General features: G+C 43.5%; 1 protein-coding gene across 1 annotated transcript; it reads right to left on the bottom strand.

Moving 5' to 3' along the window:
- Nucleotides 1–21,171: 21,171 nt before the first annotated feature.
- Nucleotides 21,172–22,994, bottom strand: LOC104235654 (protein C2-DOMAIN ABA-RELATED 7-like). The gene is made up of 3 exons (XM_070150123.1): nucleotides 22,856–22,994; nucleotides 22,362–22,453; nucleotides 21,172–21,897 (listed from the first exon to the last, which is right to left on the bottom strand). Exons 1-3 carry the CDS (start codon nucleotides 22,965–22,967, stop codon nucleotides 21,598–21,600), a joined length of 504 nt encoding a protein of 167 aa, XP_070006224.1. The 5' UTR covers nucleotides 22,968–22,994; the 3' UTR covers nucleotides 21,172–21,597.
- Nucleotides 22,995–26,388: the final 3,394 nt, after the last annotated feature.

Raw genomic sequence — 26,388 nt, 5'->3', positions numbered from 1 at the left:
ATCTTCAAAATATTTCGGAATCCGGGCACGTGGGCTCGAGGGCAATTTTGTCATCTTTTCGATCGGGGTTAGAAATTGTTATAAATTGGATTGTAATGAGTAATTGAACATATATTAATGGATTTGCATAATTATTGGCTAGTTTTGGAGCATTGTGCATCGATTCGAGTCTTCGGAAGAGCGCGGAACACCGGTTATGGATCTTCGGAGCAAGGTGAGTCTCCTTTCTAACTTTGTAAGAGGGAATTATCCCCATTGGTGAAATAATTGGTTATGTGCTCCTATTTGTAGGGGCTACGTACGCACGAAGTGACAAGAGTCCATGCGTAGCTACTAATATGTATAAGTTAGGGTAGTCTAGGACCCAAAAACATGCTATACTTGGAATATCTGTAATCTTGTTGGCAGTTGAATTGCTTAAATCCTATCGAATTGGTAAATGAATTTCTAAAAGGATTAAACTTCTTTTTCTTAAATCATTAAAAGAGGATTGACTTTTATTTGGATAAATGTTTCCCGATAAATTCTTAATCGACTGTTTGAGCATGTATTCTATGTGTACCTGCGTCGCATGTATGATTCGCGAGCAGGGTGATTGTTTATTTAAAATTGACCGCGTCGCATGTGTGATTCGCAAGCGGGGTAATAGATGCATCTATGGTTTGCGTCGTTCGACCCTCGACAGTGCACACTTTACATTTCTGTTGGATCGGGCCGTACGACCTCGACATGGTTTGCGCATGCTTGTATTGCTGGTCTTCAAACTTATTGAAGTTGTTATTGCCTCTTCCTGGCTTATGAATATATGTTAAATGATGCAGAGAAATTTGGAAATTTCCTATAAAAGAAAGAATTGTCTACTTGCTTCAACCTATTGAATTACAATCATGTTTATAAAAATCCACGATTTAACATATTATTGATATAACATTATTGGACCCCTAGCAAGTGTCGAAGTCGACCTCTCGCCTCTACTTCTTCGAGATTAGACAGGATACTCATTGGGTACACGTTGTTTTCGTACTCATACTACACTTCTATGCATTTTTGTTGCATAGACACATGCATCTCTAGTGGCCTAGTGGGCGTAGCAGCATGGTTGATCGGAGACTTAGGTGAGCTGCATTTTCCGAGACGACCCGCATCCAGCAAGTCTCTTTCAGAGTACTATGTTTATTTTCTATCCAACATTGTATTCTGGACGGTTGTTGTATTACATTATTTCTTAGAAATTACTCATGCACTTGTGACATCGGGTTCTGGGATGTCTATGGGTTTATTCAGAAATTTTTAAAAGTTGTTGGATGTTTCATTATTTATTCAGTGGAATTTACTATGAATGGTTTAAACGTATAAAAGAATTGATTTCGGAAATAAAAACGAGAATTTAATTAAGTATTTTGGTTGGCTTGCCTGACAGCGGTGTCCGGCGCCATCACAGCCCTTAGTGGATTTTGGGTCGTGACAAAAAAAGTTGGTTTTCTTTTGCTTTATTTTGTGGTTTTTGCATTTTAAGACCCTTTTGTTTCCTTTAACTTATCTTTAATATGAGAAAGCTAAACTTTTCTGCTTTGGTCCCGGTCTCGCAGTAGTGACCCTCGCTTCGCTGTCCGGGACTTTCCTGATCTCTTCTGCTCCGGTCCCCATCTCGCGAAGTGACCCTCGCTTCACTGTCCAGGACATTTCTGGTCTCTTATGCTCCGATACCGGTCTCGCAAAGTGACTCTCGCTTCGCTGCTTCATTTACAAATTTGCTGCCTAAATTCTGCATTTAACATTTTCTCTTCTTTTCCTTACTTTTCAATTCTTTGCATTTTTTTCTTTAGTCTTCCTTTGTAATGTTAAACTTTAATCCTTATATCTCCACTAATTAAACACATGCATTTAAGCCCCAAATAAGCAGCCACCAAAGAACCAAGCTTTTCAAGTCCCTGAACAACAAGAGGCTATTCTTGTTCACTGATTGATCATGCTCAACAGGTGATAATGATTTTAGTAAATGCAGACCTGTCCAGTGGAACCTATACAGATTGAATTTGACATATCAAAGTATTAAGTAGCCTCTCAAATCTCAGCCAAAAGAAACGTTTGATAAGGAGCGGCCCCAAACAGTCCCAGCTTCTCTGTTTCAGAAATATACACTGTCAAGAATGAAAGATTAAAATACACCTTGAGTGTCATCACTATAATACATCTATAAAAAGAAAATACAGAGAGTTCTTCTAATATTCCTTTATGCATCCATAAGATGAGTCCCATGAACTAACCCAATTCTCCAGGCCCTGAAAATTCAATTGAAAGTAGCATGATCTACTACATTTTGATTCAATACTATTTATAGGCTGACATTTTAAAATCAGATAAAATGTTAATGTACATCCAAAAAACAATATACGCAGTTGAATAGGAAAACTTTACTACCAGAAAGAACCATGAAAAGCTTCAAATATCTTATCCATAAGTATTAAATTTCTAAACTAAGTAAAACGGAAAAGTGAAATAGCATAAATAACTTGAAATGATTCAAATACATTGTTCATAACTAATAAAACTACTAATAAGACTAATCAGATAATTCTTGGTTTCTCCAAGTGTTACATTTACAAACACCTTATGCTGTTTTTGTCACGACCCCAAATACCAGTCATGATGGCGCCTATCACATTACTAGGCAAGCCAACTCATTCATCTAATCACAACCCTTTTTCCTTACAGTAAGCCATTTTCTAACACAGGTTTTTAAATATCAAATTTTCATAATAAGTGTTTAAAACACAATTACATATGCGGAAGTCAAATAAACATGAAAACTACACAGCCCCCAAGTATCTGGTGTCACGAGTCTAGAGCCTCTACTATATAAGTGACTGTCTGATACAACATAAGTCTAGAAAATACGGAAAGAACAACATAAGAAGGAGAAAACAGGGCTGCGGACGCCATGCAGCTACCTTGAAATCTCCGGCAACCTCTGGATCAGCTGAGGACCCTCACTCTGCCACTCGGGCACCTGAATCTGCACACAAGGTGCAAGGAGTAACGTGAGTACACCAACTTAGTAAGAAATTAAAGTAAATAAGGTCTGAAAGCAGTGACGAGCAGTTAAAAATCATATAACTGAATATACAACAGGATAACAGGTCAACTCCACAGTTTAAAACCAGTTCCGTCGATAAATCATCAAATTTTAGTTTAAACACTTGAAATCATATACTTAGCAATTTTTCCAACAGAGGCTTATTTTAAAAGAAGAGTGAAATCGGTAAAAATAACATAACTAGGCTCAGGCAAGGTATCACTCAGAATATGGCCCCTCGGGCAGCCTCTCAGTCACTCGTGACTCAACTCTCGTCACTCAATACTCACTCTCAGCACTCAGGCTCATTAATATCTCATAGTAATAGAAATCAAAGTAATGGTTGCGGCGTGCAGCCCGATCCGTAATTTATAGTCGACTATGCTCACTGAGGGTGTACAGACTCCGGAGGGGCTCCTACAGCCCAAGCATCATATCGCTGTGGTGCACAGCCCGATCCAATATATATATCGCTGCGACGTGCAGCCCGATCCATATAAGTATCGCTGTGGCGTGCAGCCCGATCCATAATATATACATATAATATCCTCACTATTAGGTTCTCAACCTCTCTCAGTCATTAATCTCACAGCCTCTCGGGCACAACAATAGAAATTAGGGAACTCAGCCCAAACGGTCCTCACATTTTAAAGTAGAGTGATAAAATCAGTTTTAAACATTTAAACAGGTTAAATATGACTGAGGATATGCTTTCAACAAGTAGAGTGAGGAAAACAATAAAAAGGCCCCTAAGGGTCTCAATTGGTTGGCACAAGGCCCCAAACATAGCATACAACCCATATTATAGTATAAATATCTAAAGTACGGAATATCATAAGGTTCCAAATCAAATACGCGGCTTAATAGTCGCTACGGGACGGACCAAGTCACAATCTCTACCGGTGCACACCCACACGCTCGTCACCTAGCATGTGCGTCACCGCATTTGTCAAAACAAGTCAATACCGGGGTTTGTACCCTCAGTTCAAGATTTATAATGGTTACTTACCTCAAATCGGTGAAAATACTACTCCACGACGCCTTTTCCCCTCGAATCGGCCTCCACTCGTGTCGAATCTATCCAAAATTAGAATCACGACGTCAAAATATGCTAAGGGAACGAAGCCCAAGCGAAAACAATCAAATAATACCAAAAATTCCGAAATTGGCCAAACTCGACACTCGGGCCCATGCCTCGAAATTCAATAATTTTTACATCAATAGATTCCTTATCTCCCCACGAGTTTATACATATCAAAAGTTCTGAAATCCGACCTCAAATGGTCCTTCAAATCCTCAAGCAATGGTCTAAGTTTCCAAGTCCTAGTTTTCTCAATTTTAGCCCTTAAATTCCATTAATCATCGCTCTAATCCGTGAAATAATAGCATAGGAACGGGTTTTAGGTCCATATTCCCTACCTCAATGAAGTTCCCTTGAAATCACTCTTCAAAATCATCGAAAAAGCTGCCAAGCCGAATTAGAAATGGTGAAAATAACTCAAAATCGCGAAGGGCACAATTTATACCTTTTGCCCAGACATTTTCGCATTTGCGGCCCCTTTACCCGCTTCTGCAATACCGCATTTGCGGTCATTCGTCCGCTTCTGCAGAAATCACTTAACCAGCCAAAACTCGCATCTGCGATCAACCTTCCGCACCTCTGCCTTCGCAGGTGCGGTCCCACAACCGCATTTGCGGTCCCTGCCAACATCTCCAGATTCCACTTCTGCGGCCTCCCTTATCGCACTTGCGGCATCGCACATGCGGTCCCCAATCCGTAGGTGCGAAAATATCAGAAGCAGCAAATTCAACAGCTACAACAAAGTTTCAAACTCCCCATCAACCATCCGAAATCACCCCGAGGCCCCTGGGACCTCAACCAAAGGCACCAACATACCCCAAAACCTTATTCTAACATGTACCAATCTTCCAAACACCTCAAACAACATCAAATAAATCAAAACACATCGGATTTAAGCCTAAGTTTCCAAAATCTTCCGAATTCCGTTTTTGATCAAAAACCCAACCACACCACATCTGAGTGACCTGAAATTTTTGCACACACGTCCCAAATGACACAATGGGACTATTTGTACTCTCGGAATTCCATTCCGACCCCTATATAAAAATCTCGCCTACCAACCGAAAATCGCCAAAATATCAACTTCGCCAATTCAAGCCTAAATCTACTCCGAACCTCCAAAACTCATTCTGATCGCGCTCCTAAGTCCCAAATCACCTCCCAAAGCTAACTGAACCATCGGAACTCACATCTGATTCCTTTAACACACAAGTCAACATCCGGTTGACTTTTCCAACTTAAACTCACTCTAAAGAGACTAAGTGTCTCAAACCTTATCAAATCCTTTCCGAACTCGATCCAACCAACCCGATACCACATAACACGGATAAACAAAGCATAAAGAAGTAGAAATGGGGAAAACGGAGCAGTAACACATGAGACGAATGGCCGGGTCGTCATATCCTCCCCAAACTTAAACAAACGTTTGTCCTCGAACAAGTCAAGAAATATACCTGAAGCCTCAAACAAGTTTGGATATCTGCTCCGCATCTCCCGCTCGGTCTCCCAGGTAGCCTCCTCCACGGGCCGACCACTCCACTGCACTTTTACCGAAGCTATATCCTTTGACCTTAACTTTTGAACCCGACGACCCAAAATAGCTACAGGCTCCACATCATAAGTAAAATCATCATCCAACTGAACCGTGCTGAAATCCAAAACATGAGACGGATCTCCAATATACTTCCGGAGCATAGAAACATGAAATACCGGATGCACACTCGACAAGCTGGGTGGCAAAGAAAGCTCATAAGCCACCTCCCCAATCCTCTGAAGCACCTCAACAGGCCCAATGAACCGAGGACTTAATTTCCCTTTCTTCCCAAATCTCATAACACCCTTCATGGGTGAAACCTTCAACAGAACCTTCTCGCCAACCATGTAGGACACATCCCAAATCTTCTTACAGCTCTTCTGCCTCGACTGCGCTGAACGAAGCCTCGACTGAATTACCTTCACCTTTTCTAAAGCATCCTGTACCAAGTCTGTCCTCAATAGCCTAGACTCACCGGGTTCGAACCAACCAATTGGAGATCTACACCGACTCCCATACAAAGCCTCATATGGAGCCATCTGAATACTCGATTGGTAGCTGTTGTTATAAGCAAACTCTGCAAGCGGTAGAAACTAATCCCATGACCCTCCGAAATCAGTGACATAAGCACGCAACATGTACTCCAATATCTGAATAGTGAGCTCGGACTGCCCGTTCGTCTGAGGGTGAAAAGTTGTGATCAACTCAACATGAGTACCCAACTCCCGCTACACAGACCTCCAAAACTGCGAAGTAAACTGAGTGCCCTTATCTGAAATGATGGAAATTGAGACACCATGCAAACGAACAATCTCTCGGATATAGATCTCTGCCAACTGCTCTGAAGAATAGGTAGTACACACAGGAATGAAGTGTGCGGACTTGGTCAGCCGATCCACAATCACCCAAATACCATCGAACTTCCTCAGAGTCCGTGGAAGTCCAACAACAAAGTCCAAAGTGATCCTCTCCCACTTCCACTCTGGAATATCTATCTACTTAAGCAAGCCACTTGGTCTCTAATGCTCATATTTCACCTGCTGACAATTGAGACACCAAGCTACAAATCCTACAATGTCTTTCTTCATTCTTCTCCACCAATAATGTTGTCTCAGATCCTGATACATCTTCACGGCACCCGGATGAATGGAATACCGCGAGCTATGGGCCTCCTCCAGAATCAACTCCCGAAGCCTATCCACATTGGGCACACATATCCGGCCCTGCATCCTCAACACTCCATCATCACCAATGGTCACATCTCTGGCATCATCATGCTGAACTCTGTCCTTCAGGACAAACAAATACGGATCATTATACTAGCGCTCTCTGATGCGATCATATATGGAAGATCGAGAAACCACACAAGCCAATACCCGACTGGGCTCCGAAACATCTAACCTCACGAACCGATTGGACAAGGCCTGAACATCAACTGCAAGAGGTCTCCCTAACTATAATATATGCCAAACTCCCCATACTCACCGCCTTTCGGCTCAAAGCATCGGCCACCACATTGGTCTTCCCCAGATGGTACAATATGGTGATATCATAATCCTTAAGCAACTCCAACCACCTCCGCTGCCTCAAATTGATATCCTTCTATTTGAACAAGTGCTGGAGGCTACGATGATCAGTAAACACCTCACAAGACACACCATACAGGTAGTGCCTCCAAATCTTCAACACGTGAACTATGGCAGCCAACTCCAAATCATGAACGGGGTAGTTCTTCTCATGGGGCTTTAGCTGACGAGAAGCATAAGCAATAACTCTACCCTCCCGAATCAAAACACACTGAATACCCACTCTTGAAGCATCACAATACACTGTATATGACCCTGAAGCTGATGGCAAAACTAACACTGGAGCTGTGGTCAAAGTTGTCTTGAGCTTTTGAAAGCTCTCCTCGCACTCATCCGACCATACAAATGAAGCACCCTTCTGAGTCAACTTGGTCAAGGGCGATGCGATAGATGAGAATCCCTAAACAAACCGGCGATAATAACCCGCCAAACCAAGAAAGCTGCGAATCTCTGTGGTTGAGGACGGTCTAGGCCAACTCTGGACCGCCTCTATTTTCTTCGGATCAACCTGAATACCCTCGATGGACACCACATGCCCCAAGAAAGCCACTGAACTAAGCCAAAACTCACACTTGGAAAATTTTGCATAAAGTTTCTCCTCCCTCAATCTCTGCAACACAACTCTCAAATGCTCTGTGTGCTCCTCCCGACTACGCGAATACACCAGAATATCATCAATGAAGACTATGACAAACGAATTGAGATAAGGCCGAAATACGTTGTTCATCAAATGCATGAACGTTGTTGGGGCATTGGTCAGCCCAAAAGACATCACCAAGAACTCATAATGGCCATATCGGGTCCTGAATGCTGTCTTAAGAATATCCGAATCCCTGATCTTCAACTGGTGATAACCCGAATGGAGATCAATCTTGGAGAACACTCTCGCTCCTTGAAGCTGGTCAAATAAATCATCAATGCGAGGTAAGGATACTTGTTCAATTGCCTGTAATCAATGCACATCCTCATAGTGACATCCTTCTTCTTCACAAATAGAACCGGTGCACCCCATGGTGACACACTAGGCCAAATGAACCCCTTATTGAAGAGTTCCTAAAGTTGTTCTTTTAATTCCTTCAATTCCGCTGGTACCATATGATACGACAGAAAAGAAATGGGCTGGGTGCTCGGTACCAGGTCAATACCAAAATCAATGTCCCTGTCCGATGGCATGCCCGACAGGTCTGCAGAAAACACATTGGGAAAATCCCTCACAACTGGAACAGAATCAATACTGGGAGTCTCAACATCGACATCCCTCACGAAGGCTAGATACGAAAGACATACCTTCCCAACCATACACTGGGCCTTCAAGAATGAGATCACTCTATTGGGAATATAGTCAGTCAAACCTCGCCACTCAATCCGTGGCGCACCCGGTATACCCAATGTGACTGTCTTGGCATGATAGTCCAGAATAGCACGACACGGAGATAACCAGTCTATGCCCAAAATGGTGTCGAAATCCACCATACACGGTAATAAAAGATCCACTCGGGTCTCCAGACTCCCAATAGTCGCCACAAACGACTGGTACACACGGTCTACAATAACAGTATTGCCCACTGGAGTAGATACATGAATAGGTGAAACAAGAGACTCACGGGCGTATCTAGGTAACGAGAAAAGTATGATGACACATAAGAAAAGGTGAAACCGGGATCAAATAATATAGAGGCATCTCTGTGGCAGACTGAAACAATACCTGAAATCACGACATCTGAAGCAGCAACATCTGGTCTACCCGGAAGAGCATAGAAACGGGCCTGACCACCACCTGATCGACCTCCCTCTCTAGGGCGACCCCTGGCTGCCTGACCTCCACCCCTAGTTGGCTGGGCAGGTGGTGAAGTAACTGGAGCAGAAGTCGAGGGCCGACCCCTCTACTGAGACTGACCATCATGAAGACGAGGACACTACCTCCTCATATGACCAAACTCTCCACACTAATAACAACTCCCTGGTGCTGGAGATGGGGATGAAGGGAACCCTTGGCATCGGAATGACCAGTAGAAGGACCTGGCATGGAAGAAACCTGAACTGATAGAGCACGGGACAAACTCTGGGCTGGAAGGGCATTAAGTGATGAGTGTCTCTAATGAGAACTATGAGAACCATGACCTGAAGATGCCCCACGATAACCTGGGCGAGATGAATGAGCCTACCTAAATGGGCGGCCTCTGCCCTGCTGGAACTGACCCCTCGAAGGAGCACCACTAAAGCTTCTAGATCCTCGAGGCCTTTTGGCCTCCCTCTCCTCTTTCTCCTAGCGACGAACAGACTCAATCTCACGGGCAATATCTATAACCTCCTTGAAAGTATCACCTGTCACCCTCTCCCTAGTCATGAGAATCCGAAGCTGATATGTGAGACCATCAACAAACCTCATAATCTTCTCTCGATCTGTGGGAACCAACCAAACCGCATGACGGGCTAACTTAGAGAACCACATCTCATACTGCGTCACAGTCATCTCTCCCTGACGCAACTGCTCAAACTATCTATGCTGCTCCTCTCGGCGAGAATGTAGCACATACTTCTCGAGAAAGAAAATAGAGAACTACTGCTAAGTAAGGGGCGTTGCACCAACAGGCCTACGCCTCTCATATGCCTCCCACCAAGTGAAGGCAACCCCAGTAAACTAAAAGGTGGTAAAAGCTACACCACTGGTCTCTAGAATCCCTGCTGTACGAAGCATCGTCTAGCACTTATCTAAGAAACCCTAGGCATCCTCGCCCTCTGCACCGCTAAAAGTCAGATCTTGAGTCTACCAAACCTTTCTAGTCGACGCAGCTCATCGTCCGGCATAACTGGTACCACAAACTCCTGAGCTAGTGCAACTGGCTGGGCTGGAGGTTCCCCTGGTGTCTGAGGTCCCTGCACAACCTGCTCAGGTGTGCGAGCAATGGGAGTTTGGGTGCCTCCCCCGGCCTGGGAAGTAACTGCGATCGTAGTAACTGAAACTGCCTGAGCCAAACCGGTACACACTGATAAGATCTGAGCTAAAGCCTCCTGAAGGCCTAGAATCACAATGGGCACAGCTGGTGCCTGAGCTGGTACTGTTGTAGTGCCACAACTGGAACCTAATCCTGAACTAGGGCATCCTCGGCCTCTGGTGGCCCCAACTGGTGGAACTAGTGGTCATCTACCCTGCCCGGTAGCACGTGTCCTCACCATCTGTGAGAGAGTGGAATAACAGAAGTTTAGTATTCGGATCAACAAGTTCGCACGACAAGAATTTCAAGAATATGAAGATTTTCCTAAAGGTTCTGCATCCTCTCGAGGATAAATACAAACGTCTCCGTACCGATCCATGAGACTCTACTAAACTGGCTCATGACTCACGAGACCTATGTAACCTAAGCTCTGATACTGACTTGTCACGACCCCAAATACCAGTCGTGATGACGCCTATCACATTACTAGGCAAGCCAACTCATTCATCTAATCACAACCCTTTTTCCTTACAGTAAGCCATTTTCTAACACAAGTTTTTAAATACCAAATTTTCGTAATAAGCGTTTAAAACACAATTACATATGCGGAAGTCAAATAAACATGAAAAATACACAGCCCCCAAGTATATGGTGTCACGATTCTAGAGCCTCTACTACATAACTGACTATCTGATACAACATAAGTCTAGAAAATGTAGAAAAAATAAGATAAGAAGGAGAAAACAGGGCTGCGGACGCCATGCAGCTACCTTGAAATCTCCGACAACCTCTGGATCAGCTGAGGACCTCACTCTGCCACTCAGGCACCTGGATCTGCACACAGGGTGCAGGGAGTAACGTGAGTACACCAACTCAGTAAGTAACTAAAGTAAATAAGGCCTGAAAGCAGTGACGAGCTGTTAAAAATCATATAACTGAATAAACAACAGGATAACATGTCAACTCCACAGTTTAAAACCAGTTTTGTCGAAAAATTATCAAATTTTAGTTTAAACACTTGAAATCATATACTTAGCAATTTATTCCAATAGAGGCTTATTTTAAAAGAAGAGTGAAATCAGTGAAAATAACATAACTTGGCCCCTCGGGCAAGGTATCACTCAGAATATGGCCCATCAGGCAGCCTCTAAATCACTCGTGACTCAACTCTCATCACTCAATACTCACTCTCAGCACTCAGGCTCATTAATATCTCATAGTAATAGAAATTATATTACTTGCTGCGACATGCAGCCCGATTCGTAATTTATAGTTGACTACGCTCACTGGGGGTGTACAGACTCCGGAGGGGCTCTTACAACCCAAGTGTCATATCGGTACGGTGCGCAGCCCGATCCAATATACATATCGCTGTGGCGTGCAGCCCGATCCAATATATATATCGCTGCAGCATGCAATCCGATCCAATATATATATCGATGTGGCATGCATCCCGATCCATATAGGTATCGCTGCGACGTGCAGCCAGATCCATAATATATACATATAATATCCTCACTATTAGGTTCTCAACCTCTCTCAGTCATTAATCTCACAGCCTCTCAGGCACAACAATAGAAATTAGGGAACTCAGCCCAAACAGTCCTCACATTTTAAAGTAGAGTGATAAAGCCAGTTTTAAACATTTAAACAGGTAAAACATGACTGAGGATATGCTTGTAACAAGTAGAGTGAGGAAAAACAGTAAAAATGCCCCTAAGGGTCTCAACAGGTCGGCACAAGGCCCCAAATATGGCATACAACCCATAATATAGTATAAATAGCTAAAGTACGGAATATCATAAGGTTCCAAATCAAATACGTAGCTTAATATTCGCTATGACACGGACCAAGTCACAATCCCTACCGGTGCACGCCCACACGCTCGTCACCTAGCTTGTGCGTCACCGCATTTATCAAAACAAGTCAAATATCGGGATTTGTACCCTCAGTTCCAGATTTACAATGGTTACTTACCTCAAATCGGTGAAAATACTACTCCGCGACTCGCGTCGAATCTATCCAAAATCAGAATCACGATGTCAAAATATGCTAAGGGAATGAAGCCCAAGCGAAAACAATCAAATAATACCAAAAATCCCAAAATTGGCCAAACCCGACCCCCGGGCCCACGCCTCGAAATTCAATACTTTTTACATCAATAGATTCCTCATCTCCCCACTAGTTCATACATATCAAAAGTTCTGAAATCCGACCTCAAATGGTCCTTCAAATCCTCAAGCAATGGTCTAAGTTTCCAAGCCCTAGTTTCCCCAAGTTTAGCCCTTAAATTCCATTAATCTGCTCTAATCCGTGAAATAATAGCATAGGAACGCGTTTTAGGTCCAAATTCCTTGCCTCAATGAAGGTCCCTTGAAATCCCTCTTCAAAATCGTCCAAAAAACTACCAAGCCGAATTAGAAATGGTGAAAATAGCTCAAAATCATGAAGGACACAATTTATACCTTCTGCCCAGATATTTTCGCATCTGCGGTACTGCATTTGCGGTCATTCGTTCGCTTCTGCGGAAATCACTTACCCGGCCAAAACTCGCTTCTGCGATCAACCTTCTGCACCTGCGCCTTCGTAGGTGCGATCCCACAACCGCATCTGTGGTCCCTGCCAAAATATCCAGATTCCACTTCTGCGGCCTCCCTTATTGCACCTGTGACATCAAACCTACTGTCCCCAATCCGCAGGTGTGAAAATACCAGAAACGGCAAATTCAGCAGCTGCAACAAAGTTTCAAACTCCCTGTCAATCATCCGAAATCACCCTGAGGCCCCCGGGACCTCAGCCAAAGTTTCCAACATATCCTAAAACCTTATTCGAACATGTACCAATCTTCTAAACACCTCAAACAACATCAAATCAATCAAAACACATCGGATTCAAGCCCAAGTTTCCAAAATCTTCCAAATTCCGCTTTTGATCAAAAACCCAGCCAAACCACATCCAAATGACCTGAAATATTTGCACACACGTCCCAAATGATACAACAGAACTACTGCAACTCTCGGAATTCCATTCCGGCCCCTATATCAAAATCTCGCCTACCAACTAGAAATCGCCAAAATATCAACTTCGCCAATTCAAGCCTAAATCTACTCTGAACCTCCAAAACCCATTCCGATCGTGCTCCTAAGTCCTAAACTACCTCCGGAAGCTAACCAAACCATCGGAACTCACATCTGATCCCTCTAACACACAAGTCAATATCCAGTTGACTTTTCCAACTTAAACTCACTATAAAGAGACCAAGTGTCTCAAACCTTACCAAATCCTTTCCGAACTCGATCCGACCAACCCGAAACCATATAAAACGGATAAATAAAGCATAAAGAAGCAGAAATGGGGAAAATGATATGGTAACTCATGAGACGACTGGCCGGGTAGTCACATCCTCTCCAATTAAATAAACGTTCGCCCTCAAACGAGTCGAGAAACATACCTGAAGCCTCAAACGGGTGTGGATATCTGCTCCGCATCTCCCGCTCGGTCTCCCAGGTAGCCTCCTCCACGGGACTACCTCTCCACTACACTTTCACCGAAGTTATATCCTTTGACCTCAACTTTCGAACCTGACGAACCAAAATAGCTACTGGCTCCACATCATAAGTCAAATCATCATCCAACTGAACCGTGCTGACATCCAAAACATGAGATGGATCTCTAATATACTTCCGAGCATAGAAACATGAAATATCGGATGCACACTCGACAAGCTGGGTGGAAAAGCAAGCTCATAAGCCACCTCCCCAATCCTCCGAAGCACCTCAAAAGGCCCAATGAACCGAGGACTCAATTTCCCTTTCTTCCCAAATCTTATAAAACCCTTCATGGGTGAAACCTTCAACAGAACCTTCTCTCCAACCATGTAGGATACATCCCGAACCTTCTTATCAGCATAGCTCTTCTGCCTTGACTGCACTGTACGAAGCCTCTCCTAAATTACTTTTGCCTTTTCTAAAGCATCCTGCACCAAGTCTGTCCCCAATAGCCTAGCCTCAACTGGCTCGAACCAACCAACTGGAGATCTACACCGACTCCCATACAAAGCCTCATATGGAGCCATCTGAATACTCGATTGGTAGCTGTTGTTATAAGCAAACTCTGCAAGCGGTAGAAACTAATCCCATGACCCTCCGAAATCAGTGACATAAGCACGCAACATGTACTCCAATATCTGAATAGTGAGCTCGAACTGCCCGTTCGTCTGAGGGTGAAAAGTTGTGATCAACTCAACATGAGTACCCAACTCCCGCTACACAGACCTCCAAAATTGCGAAGTAAACTGAGTGCCCTTATCTGAAATGATGGAAATTGAGACACCATGCAAACGAACAATCTCTCGGATATAGATCTCTGCCAACTGCTCTGAAGAATAGGTAGTACACACAGGAATGAAGTGTGCGGACTTGGTCAGCCGATCCACAATCACCCAAATACCATCGAACTTCCTCAGAGTCCGTGGAAGTCCAACAACAAAGTCCAAAGTGATCCTCTCCCACTTCCACTCTGGAATATCTATCTACTTAAGCAAGCCACTTGGTCTCTAATGCTCATATTTCACCTGCTGACAATTGAGACACCAAGCTACAAATCCTACAATGTCTTTCTTCATTCTTCTCCACCAATAATGCTGTCTCAGATCCTTATACATCTTCGCGGCACCCGGATGAATGGAATACCGTGAGCTATGAGCCTCCTCCAGAATCAACTCCCGAAGCCTATCCACATTGGGCATACATATCTGGCCCTACATCCTCAACACCCCATCATCACCAATGGTCACATCTATGGCATCATCATGCTGAACTCTATCCTTCAGGACAAGCATATGCGGATCATCATACTGGCGCTCTCTGATGCGATCATATAAGGAAGACCAAGAAACCACACAAGCCAATACCCGACTGGGCCCCAAAACATCTAACCTCACGAATCGATTGGCCAAGGCCTGAACATCAACTGCAAGAGGTCTCTCCCCAATTGGAATATATGCCAAACTTCCCATACTCACCGCCTTTCGGCTCAAAGCATCGACCACCATATTAGCCTTCCCCAGATGGTACATTATAGTAATATCATAATCCTCAAGCAACTCCAACCACCTCCGCTGCCTCAAATTGAGATCCTTTTGTTTGAACAAGTGCTGGAGGCTATGATGATCAGTAAACACCTCACAAGACACACCATACAGGTAGTGCCTCCAAATCTTCAACGCGTGAACTATGATAGCCAACTCCAAATCATAAATGGGGTAGTTCTTCTCATGTGGCTTCAACTATAAGCAATAACTCTACCCTCCTACATCAAAACACAACTAATATCCACTCTCGAAGCATCATAGTACACGGTATATGACCTTGAAGCTGATGGTAAAACTAACATTGGAGTTGTGGTCAAAGCTGTCTTGAGCTTTTGAAAGCTCTCCTCGCACTCGTCTGACCATACAAATGAAGCACCCTTCTAAGTCAACTTGGTCAAGGGTGATATAAGAATCCCTGAACAAACCGGCGATAATAACCCGTCAAACCAAGAAAGTTGCGAATCTCTGTGGCTAAGGACGGTCTAGGTCAACTCTGGACCGCCTCTATTTTCTTCGGATCAACCTGAATACCCTCGTTGGACACAAAGTGCCCCAAGAAAGCCACTGAACTGAGCCAAAACTCACACTTGGAAAATTTTGCATAAAGCTTCTCCTCCCTCAATCTCTGCAACACAACTCTTAAATGCTCCGCGTGCTCATCCTGACTATGCGAATACACCAGAATATCATCAATGAAGACTATGACAAACGAATCGAGATAGGGCCGAAATACACTGTTCATCAAATGCATGAACGTTGTTGGGGCATTGGTCAGCCCAAAAATACATCACCAATAACTCATAATGACCATATCGGGTCCTGAATGTTGTCTTAAGAATATCCGAGTCCCTGATCTTCAACTGGTGATAACCCGAACAGAGATCAATCTTAGAGAACACTCTCACTCTTTGAAGCTGGTCGAATAAATCATCAAAACAAGGCAAAGGATACTTGTTCTTAATTGTTACTTTGTTCAATTTCCTGTAATTAATACATCCTCATAGTGCCATCCTTCTTCTTCACAAATAGAATCGGCGCACCCCATGGTGACACACTAGGCCGAATGAACCCCTTATCGAGGAGTTCCTGAAGCTATTTTTTTAATTCCTTCAACTCCGTTGGTGCTATACGATACGACAGAATAGAAATGGGTTGAGTGCTCGGCAGCAGGTCAATACCAAAATCAATGTTCCTATCCGGTGGCATGCCCAACAGGTCTGCAGGAAACACATCGGGAAAATCCTTCACAACTGAACAGAATCAATACCGGGAGTCTCAAAATCGACATCCCTCACGAAGGCTAGATACGAAAGATATCCCTTCCCAACCATACGCTGAGCCTTCAAGAATGAGATCACTCTACTGGGAACATAGTCAGTCAAATCTCTCCACTCAATCCGTGGCACACCAGGTATAGCCAATATGACTGTCTTGGCATGACAGTACAGAATAGCACGACATGGAGATAACCAGTCCATGCCCAAAATGATATCGAAATCCACCATACACAGTAATAAAAGATCAACTCGGGACTCTAAACCCCTAATAGTTTCCACACACGACCGATACATACGGTCTAAAACAACAATATCGCCCACTGGAGTAGATACATGAACAGGTGAAATAAGAGACTCACGGCGTATCCAGATAACGGGCAAAGTATGATGACATATAAAAAATGTGGAACCGGGATCAAATAATACAGAGGCATCTCTATGGCATATTGAAACAATACCTGATATCACGACATCTGAAGCAGCAACATCTGGTCTACCCAGAAGAGCATAGAAACATCCCCTGACCACCACTTGATCGACCTCCCTTTTTAGGGTGACCCCTGGCTGCCTGACCTCCACCCCTAGCTGGCTGGGCGGGTGGTGAAGTAACTGGAGCAGAAGTCGAGGGCTGACCCCTCTTCTGAGACTGACCATCATGAAGACAAGGACACTGCCTCCTCATATGCCCAAACTCTCCACACTCATAACAACTCCCTGATGCTGGAGATGGGGATGAAGGGAACCCTTGGCACCGGAATGACTAGTAGAAGGACCTGGCATGGAAGAAACCTGAATTAATGGAGCACAGGACGAACTCTAGGCTGGAAGGGCACTAAGTGATGAGTGGCTCTGATGAGAACTATAAGAACCATGACCTGAAGATGCCCCACGATACCCTGGGCGAGCTGAATGAGCCTACCTAAATAGGCGGCCTCTGACCTGTTGGAACTGACCCCTCGAAGGAGCACCACTAAAGCTACTAGATCCTCGAGGCCTCTTGGCCTCTCTCTCCTCTTTCTCCTAGTGACGAACAGACTCAATCTCACGGGCAATATCCATAACCTCCTCGAAAGTATCACCTGTCACCCTCTCCCTAGTCATGAGAATCCGAAGCTGATACGTGAAACCATCAACAAACCTCATAATCCTCTCTCGATCCGTGGGAACCAACCAAACCGCATGATAGGCTAACTTAGAGAACCACATCTCATACTGCGTCACAGTCATCTCTCCCTGATGCAACTGCTCAAACTGCCTACGCAACTCCTCTTGGCGAGACTGTGGCACATACTTCTCCAGAAAGAGAATAGAGAACTACTACCAAGTAAGGGGCACTACACCAACAGGCCTACGCCTCTCATACGCCTCCCACCAAGTGAAGGTAACCCCAGAAAATTGAAAGGCGGTAAAAGCTACACCACTAGTCTCTAGAATCCCCGCTGTACGAAGCATCCTCTGTCACTTATCTAAGAAACCCTAGGCATCCTCACCCTCTGCACCGCTAAAAGTCAGAGGCTTGAGTCTACCAAGCCTCTCTAGTTGACGCTGCTCATCGTCCCGCATAACTGGTACCACAAACTCCTGAGCTGGTGCAACCGGCTAGGCTGGAGGTGCCCCCAGTGTCTGGAGTCCTTGCACAACCAGCTCAGGTGTGCGAGCAACGGGAGTCTGGGTACCTACCCCAGCCTGGGAAGTAGCTACGACTGTAGTAACTGAAACCGCCTGAGCCAAACCAGTACACACTGATAAGATCTGAGCTAAAGCCTCTTGAAGGCCTAGAATCACAATGGGCACAGCTGGTGCCTGAGCTGGTGCTGCTGTAGCGTCCACAACTGGAACCTGATCCTAAACTGGGGCAGCTGGTAGATCTGCTAGTGCTGCCCTAGCTGCTCTACCCCTACCACGGCCTCGACCGCATCCTCGGCCTCTGGTGGCCCCAACTGGTGGAACTGGTGGTCGTCCATCCTGACCAGTAGTACATGTCCTCACCATCTGTGAGAGAGTGGAATAGCAAAAGTTTAGTATTCGGATCAAAAAGTTTGCACGACAAGAATTTCAAGAATATGAAGATTTTCCTAAAGGTTTTATAGCCTCTCGAGGATAAATACAGACGTCTCCATACGATCCGCAGGACTCTACTAAACCAGCTCATGACTCGCGAGACCTATGTAACCTAGGCTCTGATACCAACTTGTCACGACCCCAAATACCAGTAGTGATGACACCTATCATATTACTAGGCAATCCAACTCATTCATCTAATCACAACCCTTTTTCCTTATAGTAAGCCATTTTCTAACACAGGTTTTTAAATACCAAATTATCATAATAAGCGTTTAAAACACAATTACATATGCAGAAGTCAAATAAACATGAAAACTACACAGCCCCCAAGTATCTGGTGTCATGAGTCTAGAGCCTCTACTACACAACTGACTGTCTGATACAACATAAGTTTAGAAAATGTGGAAAGAACAAGATAAGAAGGAGAAAACAGGGCTGCGGACGCCATGCAACAACCTTGAAATCTCCGACAACCTCTGGATCAGCTGAGGACCCTCACTCTGCCACTTGGGCACCTGGATCTGCACACAAGGTGTAGGGAGTAACGTGAGCACACCAACTCAGTAAGTAACTAAAGTAAATAAGGTCTGAAAGCAGTGACGAGCAGTTAAAAATCATATAACTGAATAAACAACAGGATAATAGGTCAACTCCACAGTTTAAAACTAGTTTCGTTGAAAAATCATCAAATTTCAGTTTAAACACTTGAAACCATATACTTAGCAATTTTTCCATAGAGGCTTATTTTAAAAGAAGAGTGAAATCAGTGAAAATAACATAACTTGGCCCCTCGGGCAAGGTATCACTCAGAATATGGCCCCTCGGGCAGCCTCTTAGCCATTCATGAGTCAACTTTCGTCACTCAATACTCACTCTCAGCACTCAGGCTCATTAATATGTCATAGTAATAGAAATCATAGTAACTGTTGTGGCATGCAACATGATCCATAATTAATAGTCGACTACGCTCACTCGGGGTGTACAGACTCCGGAGGGGCTCCTACAGCCCAAGCGTCATATCGCTACGGTGTGCAGCCCGATCCAATATACATATCACTGCAGCGTGCAGCCCGATCCAATATATATATCGCTGCGGCGTGCAACCCGATCCAATATATATCACTGCGGCGTGCATCCCGATCCGTATAAGTATCGCTGCGGCGTGCAGCCCGATCTATAATATACATACAATATCCTCACTATTAGGTTCTCAACCACTCTCAGTCATTAATCTCACAGCCTCTCGGGCTCAACAATAGAAATTAGGGAACTCAGCCCAAACAGTCCTCACATTTTAAAGTAGAGTGATAAAACCAGTTTTAAACATTTAAACAAGTAAAACATGACTGAGGATATGCTTTCAACAAGTAGAGTGAGGAAAAATAGTAAAAATACCCCTAAAGGTCTCAACAGGTCGGCATAAGGCCCCAAACATGGCATACAACCCATAATATAGTATAAATAGCTAAAATACGGAATATCATAAGGTTCCAAATCAAATACGCGGCTTAATAGTTGCTAACGGACGGACCAAGTGACAATCCCTACCGGTGCACGCCCACACGCTCGTCACCTAGCATGTGCGTCACCGCATTTATCAAAACAAGTCAAATACCGGGGTTTGTACCCTCAGTTCCAGATTTACAATGGTTACTTACCTCAAATTGGTGAAAATACTACTCCGCGATGCCTTTGCCCTTCAAATCGGCCTCCACTCACATCGAATCTATCCAAAATCAGAATCATCAAAGGAGCCGCCCCTTCGCTGTATGGTTGTTCGACGAATAGGCCCACATCGCATTTTGGTAACAACTTCGGAGCGCCTGGTACCTCTCCTGATGCTCTTTCATCTAGTCGCGGAGTGTTTTGTTCTCATTTTCCATCTCTTCCATTTTCTTTAAGATGGCCGTAAGTGCGTCGTTGCCTGTATCAGTAATAGTACGGGTGTTACCTGTTCGTGTAGCTTTTGGCTCATCGGCAGCAGCTACGGTTTCTGTGGGTAGCCTTCGACACCTCCCTGAATGGGTTTCTCGAGCATGTTTCTCAAGGTACTCGTTAACCATTCTTCTAGTAGCCTTTTGACAGCCGGTGGCGCTTCTCCTACTGCGGATGTTGAGGTTTCCCTCTTGCGCAAGATCGTTAGATCCCCGTGTGGAGGAGGTGAGATCTCTCCTTCAGGTGTAACGATTGGTGTTGCATTCTCACTGTCTTCTCTTCCGACTTCGTTGAAGGAATTCAGGAAGTTGTTTGTGACACCTTCTATTGCCTTTAGCCTCGCTTCTCCCTTTTCCGCCATCGTTGGCTTTTATGGAGCTGAAGAAAGGTGATTATTTCTTTCAAGAATCTAGATGAAAACTACGATTTCAGCTATAGAAATCCCCACAGACGGCGCCAAATTGTTTGACTCAAAAGATATTAAGACCTTTTTGAACAAATCAATCAAAGATGAAGGGGTAAATCTTAGCTGAGGATAATAATCTCTAGAAAGATCGATAAATAAGGAGAAGATAGGTCACGAGGTTTCTTTTCATTCATAAAAATAGTAATGTCTCCAGAGTTTTTAATACCGGTTACAAGGTTATTGTCCTCCTTTTATACTAAGAGAGAAATTCTTCTAAACTGTAAAGGGCAAAATACAAGGAATATTCAAAGGAATATACCCAATGTCCTCTGATAGCCATACATTATTACAAGGGTCGTCCCGTCTCTGGTTTGTCTCAGGGTCGTCTCCCTCAGGGCGTCAATTCGAGGAGACTCTGTTAATCGTCGTACTCGTCGTCGGTCGTGGTCGGTCAAATTTGGACCCATACAGTATGCTCAATGCCAATACAATAAACAAAACAAAAAATTAATATTACTTACAAGTTACAACAGTAACGAATATAGTTATATAAATTTATATGTCAAAATTGATAGATTACATATATTAAAACTAAACAAAAGTATTTTTTTTAGATGTAAAGGCCACCTCTACGACCTTGAGCATTAATCAATTCAATTTGAATCTCAATTTCACCACATTCTACATGTTGCAATCTAAGAATCATGTTTTGTGTCATCTTTCCATTCTCCCATACTATGCAACTTTCATCAGAAAGGCAATTGTCCCTGTTTGGCTGAACTCTATCCACCCTGACACCATCTGGGAGTCCTTCTAATCCCATGTTTATTGCATCAATATAGGGTTTTATATCTATCTTGGCATCTCCCATTTTGTCATCTGCAGTGAACGTATCTTTGTCATACACCGTCTACAAAAAAAGAATATTCAGACAACCCATGTAAGCAATTCATTTGAGTCAAGTTCTTGTTGAATTGTATAATCATCCCATCAATAAGTTTAAACTATTAATAACGAGATACATTATTTGTTTCTTGTTTTAAGCCTGCAGCCAGAGGCGGACCTATATTATATAAAGAGGGGTCGCCGACACTCGTAAAATTCGGTAAAAATTACATGTATACATGTGCATGTTTTTAGAAAATAGTAATATACAAGTAGTGAGTACACTATATACAAAACAGATTTTGGTTGAATCCAAAAGTGCACCTGTAACCTTTAAATTTTGGGTCCGCCTCTGCCCCAACACGACCCTCACGTACAAGTTTAATGACTTTTTTTTTGGTCAAGTACGTGAAGTTCATCGTCAAATCTATATTGTATAAGCCTCAACTTTTTATATATAAATTCAGCTAAATTGAGGAGGATACTTACTAAAGTAATAGGAAGGCTGGGATCGTAGAGTGCAAGGCTCAACTCCTCATTCCATACAGGATTGATATTCTCTTTAATAACTCGAGTCTTCACTTTCTATAGAATACAATTAGGAACAATATCAGAAGCAAGGATAGGTCACACTCCTATATTAGAAAATATTGCATAAATTGGAAAATATGGTCTCCTCACATTCATGTGACAACACAGAATGTAAAAAAGATAAACTCTCAAATTAAACCTCGTGAAGACAACAATTAAAAGCATATCTTCACTCCTCTTAATTTGGGATATGTGTGTAGCAAATCTAACGAAGATTCGGTCTTTGTTTGTGGATATGAAACAAATGAAAAATAATTCAAAAAATAGCCACCATAATTCCACAAATAACATATATAATTTCAATAACAGATTCATGAAAACCATGCAAAAGCATTGATTGATACAAAAATAAAAAGAAAAAAGAAACTATAATATTTAGAGAGAGAAAGAACATGCCTGGCCGCCCATGGTGATGACAACATAAGGATCACTACCAAAAGCATCTCTCACTGCAAGATTAATCCCTCTGCGTACTCTGATTTTCAAAACACCCAGTGTATTCATCTCTCTCTTTCTTTTTTACTTTCTTCTTTTTTCTTTCTCTTACGTTGAGGTCAAATATGTATAGAAATTCAAAAATAAATAGTGTGCTTAAAAACAGGAAGAAGAGTGTGCAAATGAGCTTCCTAGGACTTAGATAATTAAGGTGAGCCTCCTAATATATTTGCTATATTTTTCTTTTTAAAATATGTCTAAAAAAATATCAACACCTTTTTTAAGTACTATGAGGCTATTTTCATAACATTGTACATCAATCAATAAAACTAAACTTGAAAAATGACAACGTCCCAAGTCTCCCCAACCTCAAAAAAGCGTTAAATAACTAGGTTAAACAAGGTGGAAGTTTATGTATATAATCGAGTTAATAATCGTCTCTCTTCTTCTCCTTTTTCTATTCCTTGTGCATAATTTTTTTTAAAAAAAACTAGGTCAAGTTATAGTCTAATTGACAAACGGGAATTACTCAAATGGTCAGTACCCCCACGTATAATTCGAAGGGTTCGAGTTACCAAAAGAGCAATATGTCACGTCCTTAGTTGTTAACTAAGTACACGTGCGGCACTTGATAACTCGCTCACGATCTTGCACAACTTGCTCACGTTCTTGCTATGTCAAGTCAGCCTTACTACACTCAAGATCGCTAAGAGAATGGAAGAAAGACCACAAGAGAATTGTTAAAGGAAGATTTTTATTAGAGAGAACTTGAATTGTTTGCATGATGAATTACAAATGAATGGCCCCCTTTATATACTAATCTCCTAGGGGCTAGTGTGTAAATATTAATTATTACACAATTCCTTGGTATTTACAAGATAAGGGCTTTTTCTAAAATTCTCTACAAGCTTAGAAGATTCCAAGGACTTTCCTAGCAAATCCATAAGGATCTAGGATCTTCCTAAAGAAATGTCCATACCTCTCTAGAATCTTCTCACAAATGCTAGCATTCTTCTTATGTAAGCTTCCACATGGCATTAATATATGTCAAATGGTGCCTATGTGGCATGATGACATGGCAGGTCATCACACTCTCCCCCACCCAATATTGCGACGACCGCGGCGCAATGCTGCTGCATAAACTCTCGGATCTTATCTTTGAATTGCCACAAGTCTTCATATCATTCCCACGTGGCCTCCTCCAGTGATTGCCTTTTCCCAATCATGCAAGGCGGTGATAGTCATTGGCGCCCGACTTGATTGGCCCCTACTCGGATCATCCTTATCTTCATGATATGGCTTAAGCATGCTGGCATGGAAGACAGGGTAGATCTTAAGATACGATGGCATGTCAAGCTTGTATGAGATCTTGCCTACCTTGGCGACGATCTTAAATGGCCCCTCATACTTGCGAATCAGATTCTGATGCATGCCCCGTAGTGCCTTGAACTGTCTTGGGTTAAACTTCACCATGACCATGTCCCCAACTCTATAGTATGTGGGACGCTGCTTACGGTCCGCAAACTTCTTCATCTTCTTAGCTGCCTTATCCAAGTAGGACTTAGCAGTGTCGAGCTGCTCCTCCCATCCTTTGGCCATATGATAAGCCCCCAAATTTTTTCCCTCGAACGCGGCTGGTAAGGAATGTGGAGTTTGTGGTTGTTGGCCTGTGGCTAGCTCAAATGGTGTCCGTCCCATGGACTCACTCCGCTGCAAGTTATAAGAGAATTGAGCAATGTCTATGAGCCTTGCCCAATCTTTCTGATGCGCGCTTACATAATGCCTCAAGTAGCATTCTAGTAAGGCATTGACTCGTTCCATTTGTCCATCCTTTGTGGGTGGAAACTAGTAGAAAAGTGCAGCTCCATACCAAGTATGTCAAACAACTCTCTCCAAAAGTTTTCAGTAAAGCGGGGGTCTCGATCACTGATTATATACCTTGGTAAGCCCCAATACTTCACCACGTTCTTAAAGAATAGCTTGGCGGCTTCCTTGGTTGTTGAACCTGGTGAGGCGAGCATGAAGGTGGAATATTTGGAAAATCTATCCACAACCACCATAATAGTACCATAACCATCGGACCTTGGTAGGCAAGTGATAAAGTCCATAGTCACGCTCTCCCATGGATGCTCTGCAACTGGTAGTGGCTCCAAAAGTCCTCCGGGTTGTTGTTTCTCAACCTTGTCCTGCTGACATACAAGACAAGTCTGCACATAACATTCTATATCATCTCGCATGCGTGGCCAATAGTAGACTGACTCAACTAAGGCCCTGGTGCGACGTTGGCCTAGATGACCAGCCCATATTGTATCATGACTCTCCCTTATGATCCGCCGTCTAATGTCTCCAAACTTAGGCACGTAGACCCGCCGACCCATGGTAAGCAATATGCCGTCTTCTACCCAAAAACATCTCGTCTTGCCCTGGTTGGCTAACTCGATAAGTTGTTTGGCTGCTGGGTCATGTTGCATGCCTTATTTTATAGCCTCCCGAATATCCCATCTCGCTGAAGTGATTGCAGCAAACTCGGCTTTCCGGCTCAAGGCATCGGCTACAATGTTACCTTTGCCCGGCTTATACTCCAGCGCATAATCAAACTCGGCCAAGAAATCCTACTACCTAGCCTGCTTTGGTGTGACCTTCTTCTGTGTCTGAAAGTAGCTAGTAGCCACATTATCAGTCTTGACCACGAACCTCGACCCGAGCAGATAATGTCTCCATGTACGAAGGCAATGCACAATGGCAGTCATTTCCTTCTCTTGTACCGTCTAATGTCGCTCCGTCTCATTTAACTTGCGGCTCTCAAATGCTATGAGATGCTTATCCTACATCAGGACACCCCCAATGGCAAAGTCTGAGGCATCTGTGTGCACCTCAAAAGTCTTGGCAAAGTCAGGTAATGCCAAGACTGGCTCCTCTATTACAGCTGCCTTAAGGCCTTCAAATGCCTTTTGACAATGCTTCGTCCAAACCCATGGCTTGTTCTCTTTAGCAACTCAGTCAATGGTGTGACCTTTGCTGAGCATCCACTGATGAACCGACAATAGTAGTTAACAAGGCCAAGGAGGGATCTCAACTCAATTACCTTTATGGGTGCCTCCCATTCCTGGATAGCACGTACCTTAGCCTCGTCCATGCATAGCTCGCCATTGCTAATGACATGGCCCAAGAAGTGCACCTTTGATTGTGCAAACTCGCACTTCTCTCTCTTGATGTATAGCTCGTTCTCCCGCAAGACTTAGAAAACCTTCCTTAAGTGCTCCATGTGTTCCTCCAAGGTGTTGCTGTAGATGACTATGTCATCTAGGTAGACTACCACGAACTGATCAAGGTAGGGATGAAAAATCTTGTTCATAAGGGTGCAAAATGTGGTCGGTGCATTGGTTAAGCCGAAGGGCATCACCAACCACTCAAAGGCTCCATATCTCATCACACATGTTGTCTTTGGCTCATCCCCTTCCGCAATGCAAACCTGGTAGTAGCCCTTTCG

This window comes from Nicotiana sylvestris, chromosome 6 (genome assembly GCF_000393655.2).
Source record: "Nicotiana sylvestris chromosome 6, ASM39365v2, whole genome shotgun sequence".
NCBI classification, from domain to species: Eukaryota; Viridiplantae; Streptophyta; class Magnoliopsida; order Solanales; family Solanaceae; genus Nicotiana; species Nicotiana sylvestris.
The sequence above is the reverse complement of the archived record's forward strand: the minus strand, read 5'-3'. Positions and strand labels throughout refer to the sequence as shown.

What these genes read in the sequence shown, in the direction of transcription:
- LOC104235654 (XM_070150123.1), bottom strand. Translation starts at nt 22,967, where the DNA reads ATGAATACACTGGGTGTTTTGAAAATCAGAGTACGCAGAGGGATTAAT. An exon ending in CACCATGGGCGGCCAGGCAT is followed by an intron (nt 22,454 to 22,855) that starts GTTCTTTCTCTC and finishes TTCTATAGAAAG; the next exon opens with TGAAGACTCGAGTTATTAAA. An exon ending in CCAGCCTTCCTATTACTTTA is followed by an intron (nt 21,898 to 22,361) that starts GTAAGTATCCTC and finishes CTTTTTTTGTAG; the next exon opens with ACGGTGTATGACAAAGATAC.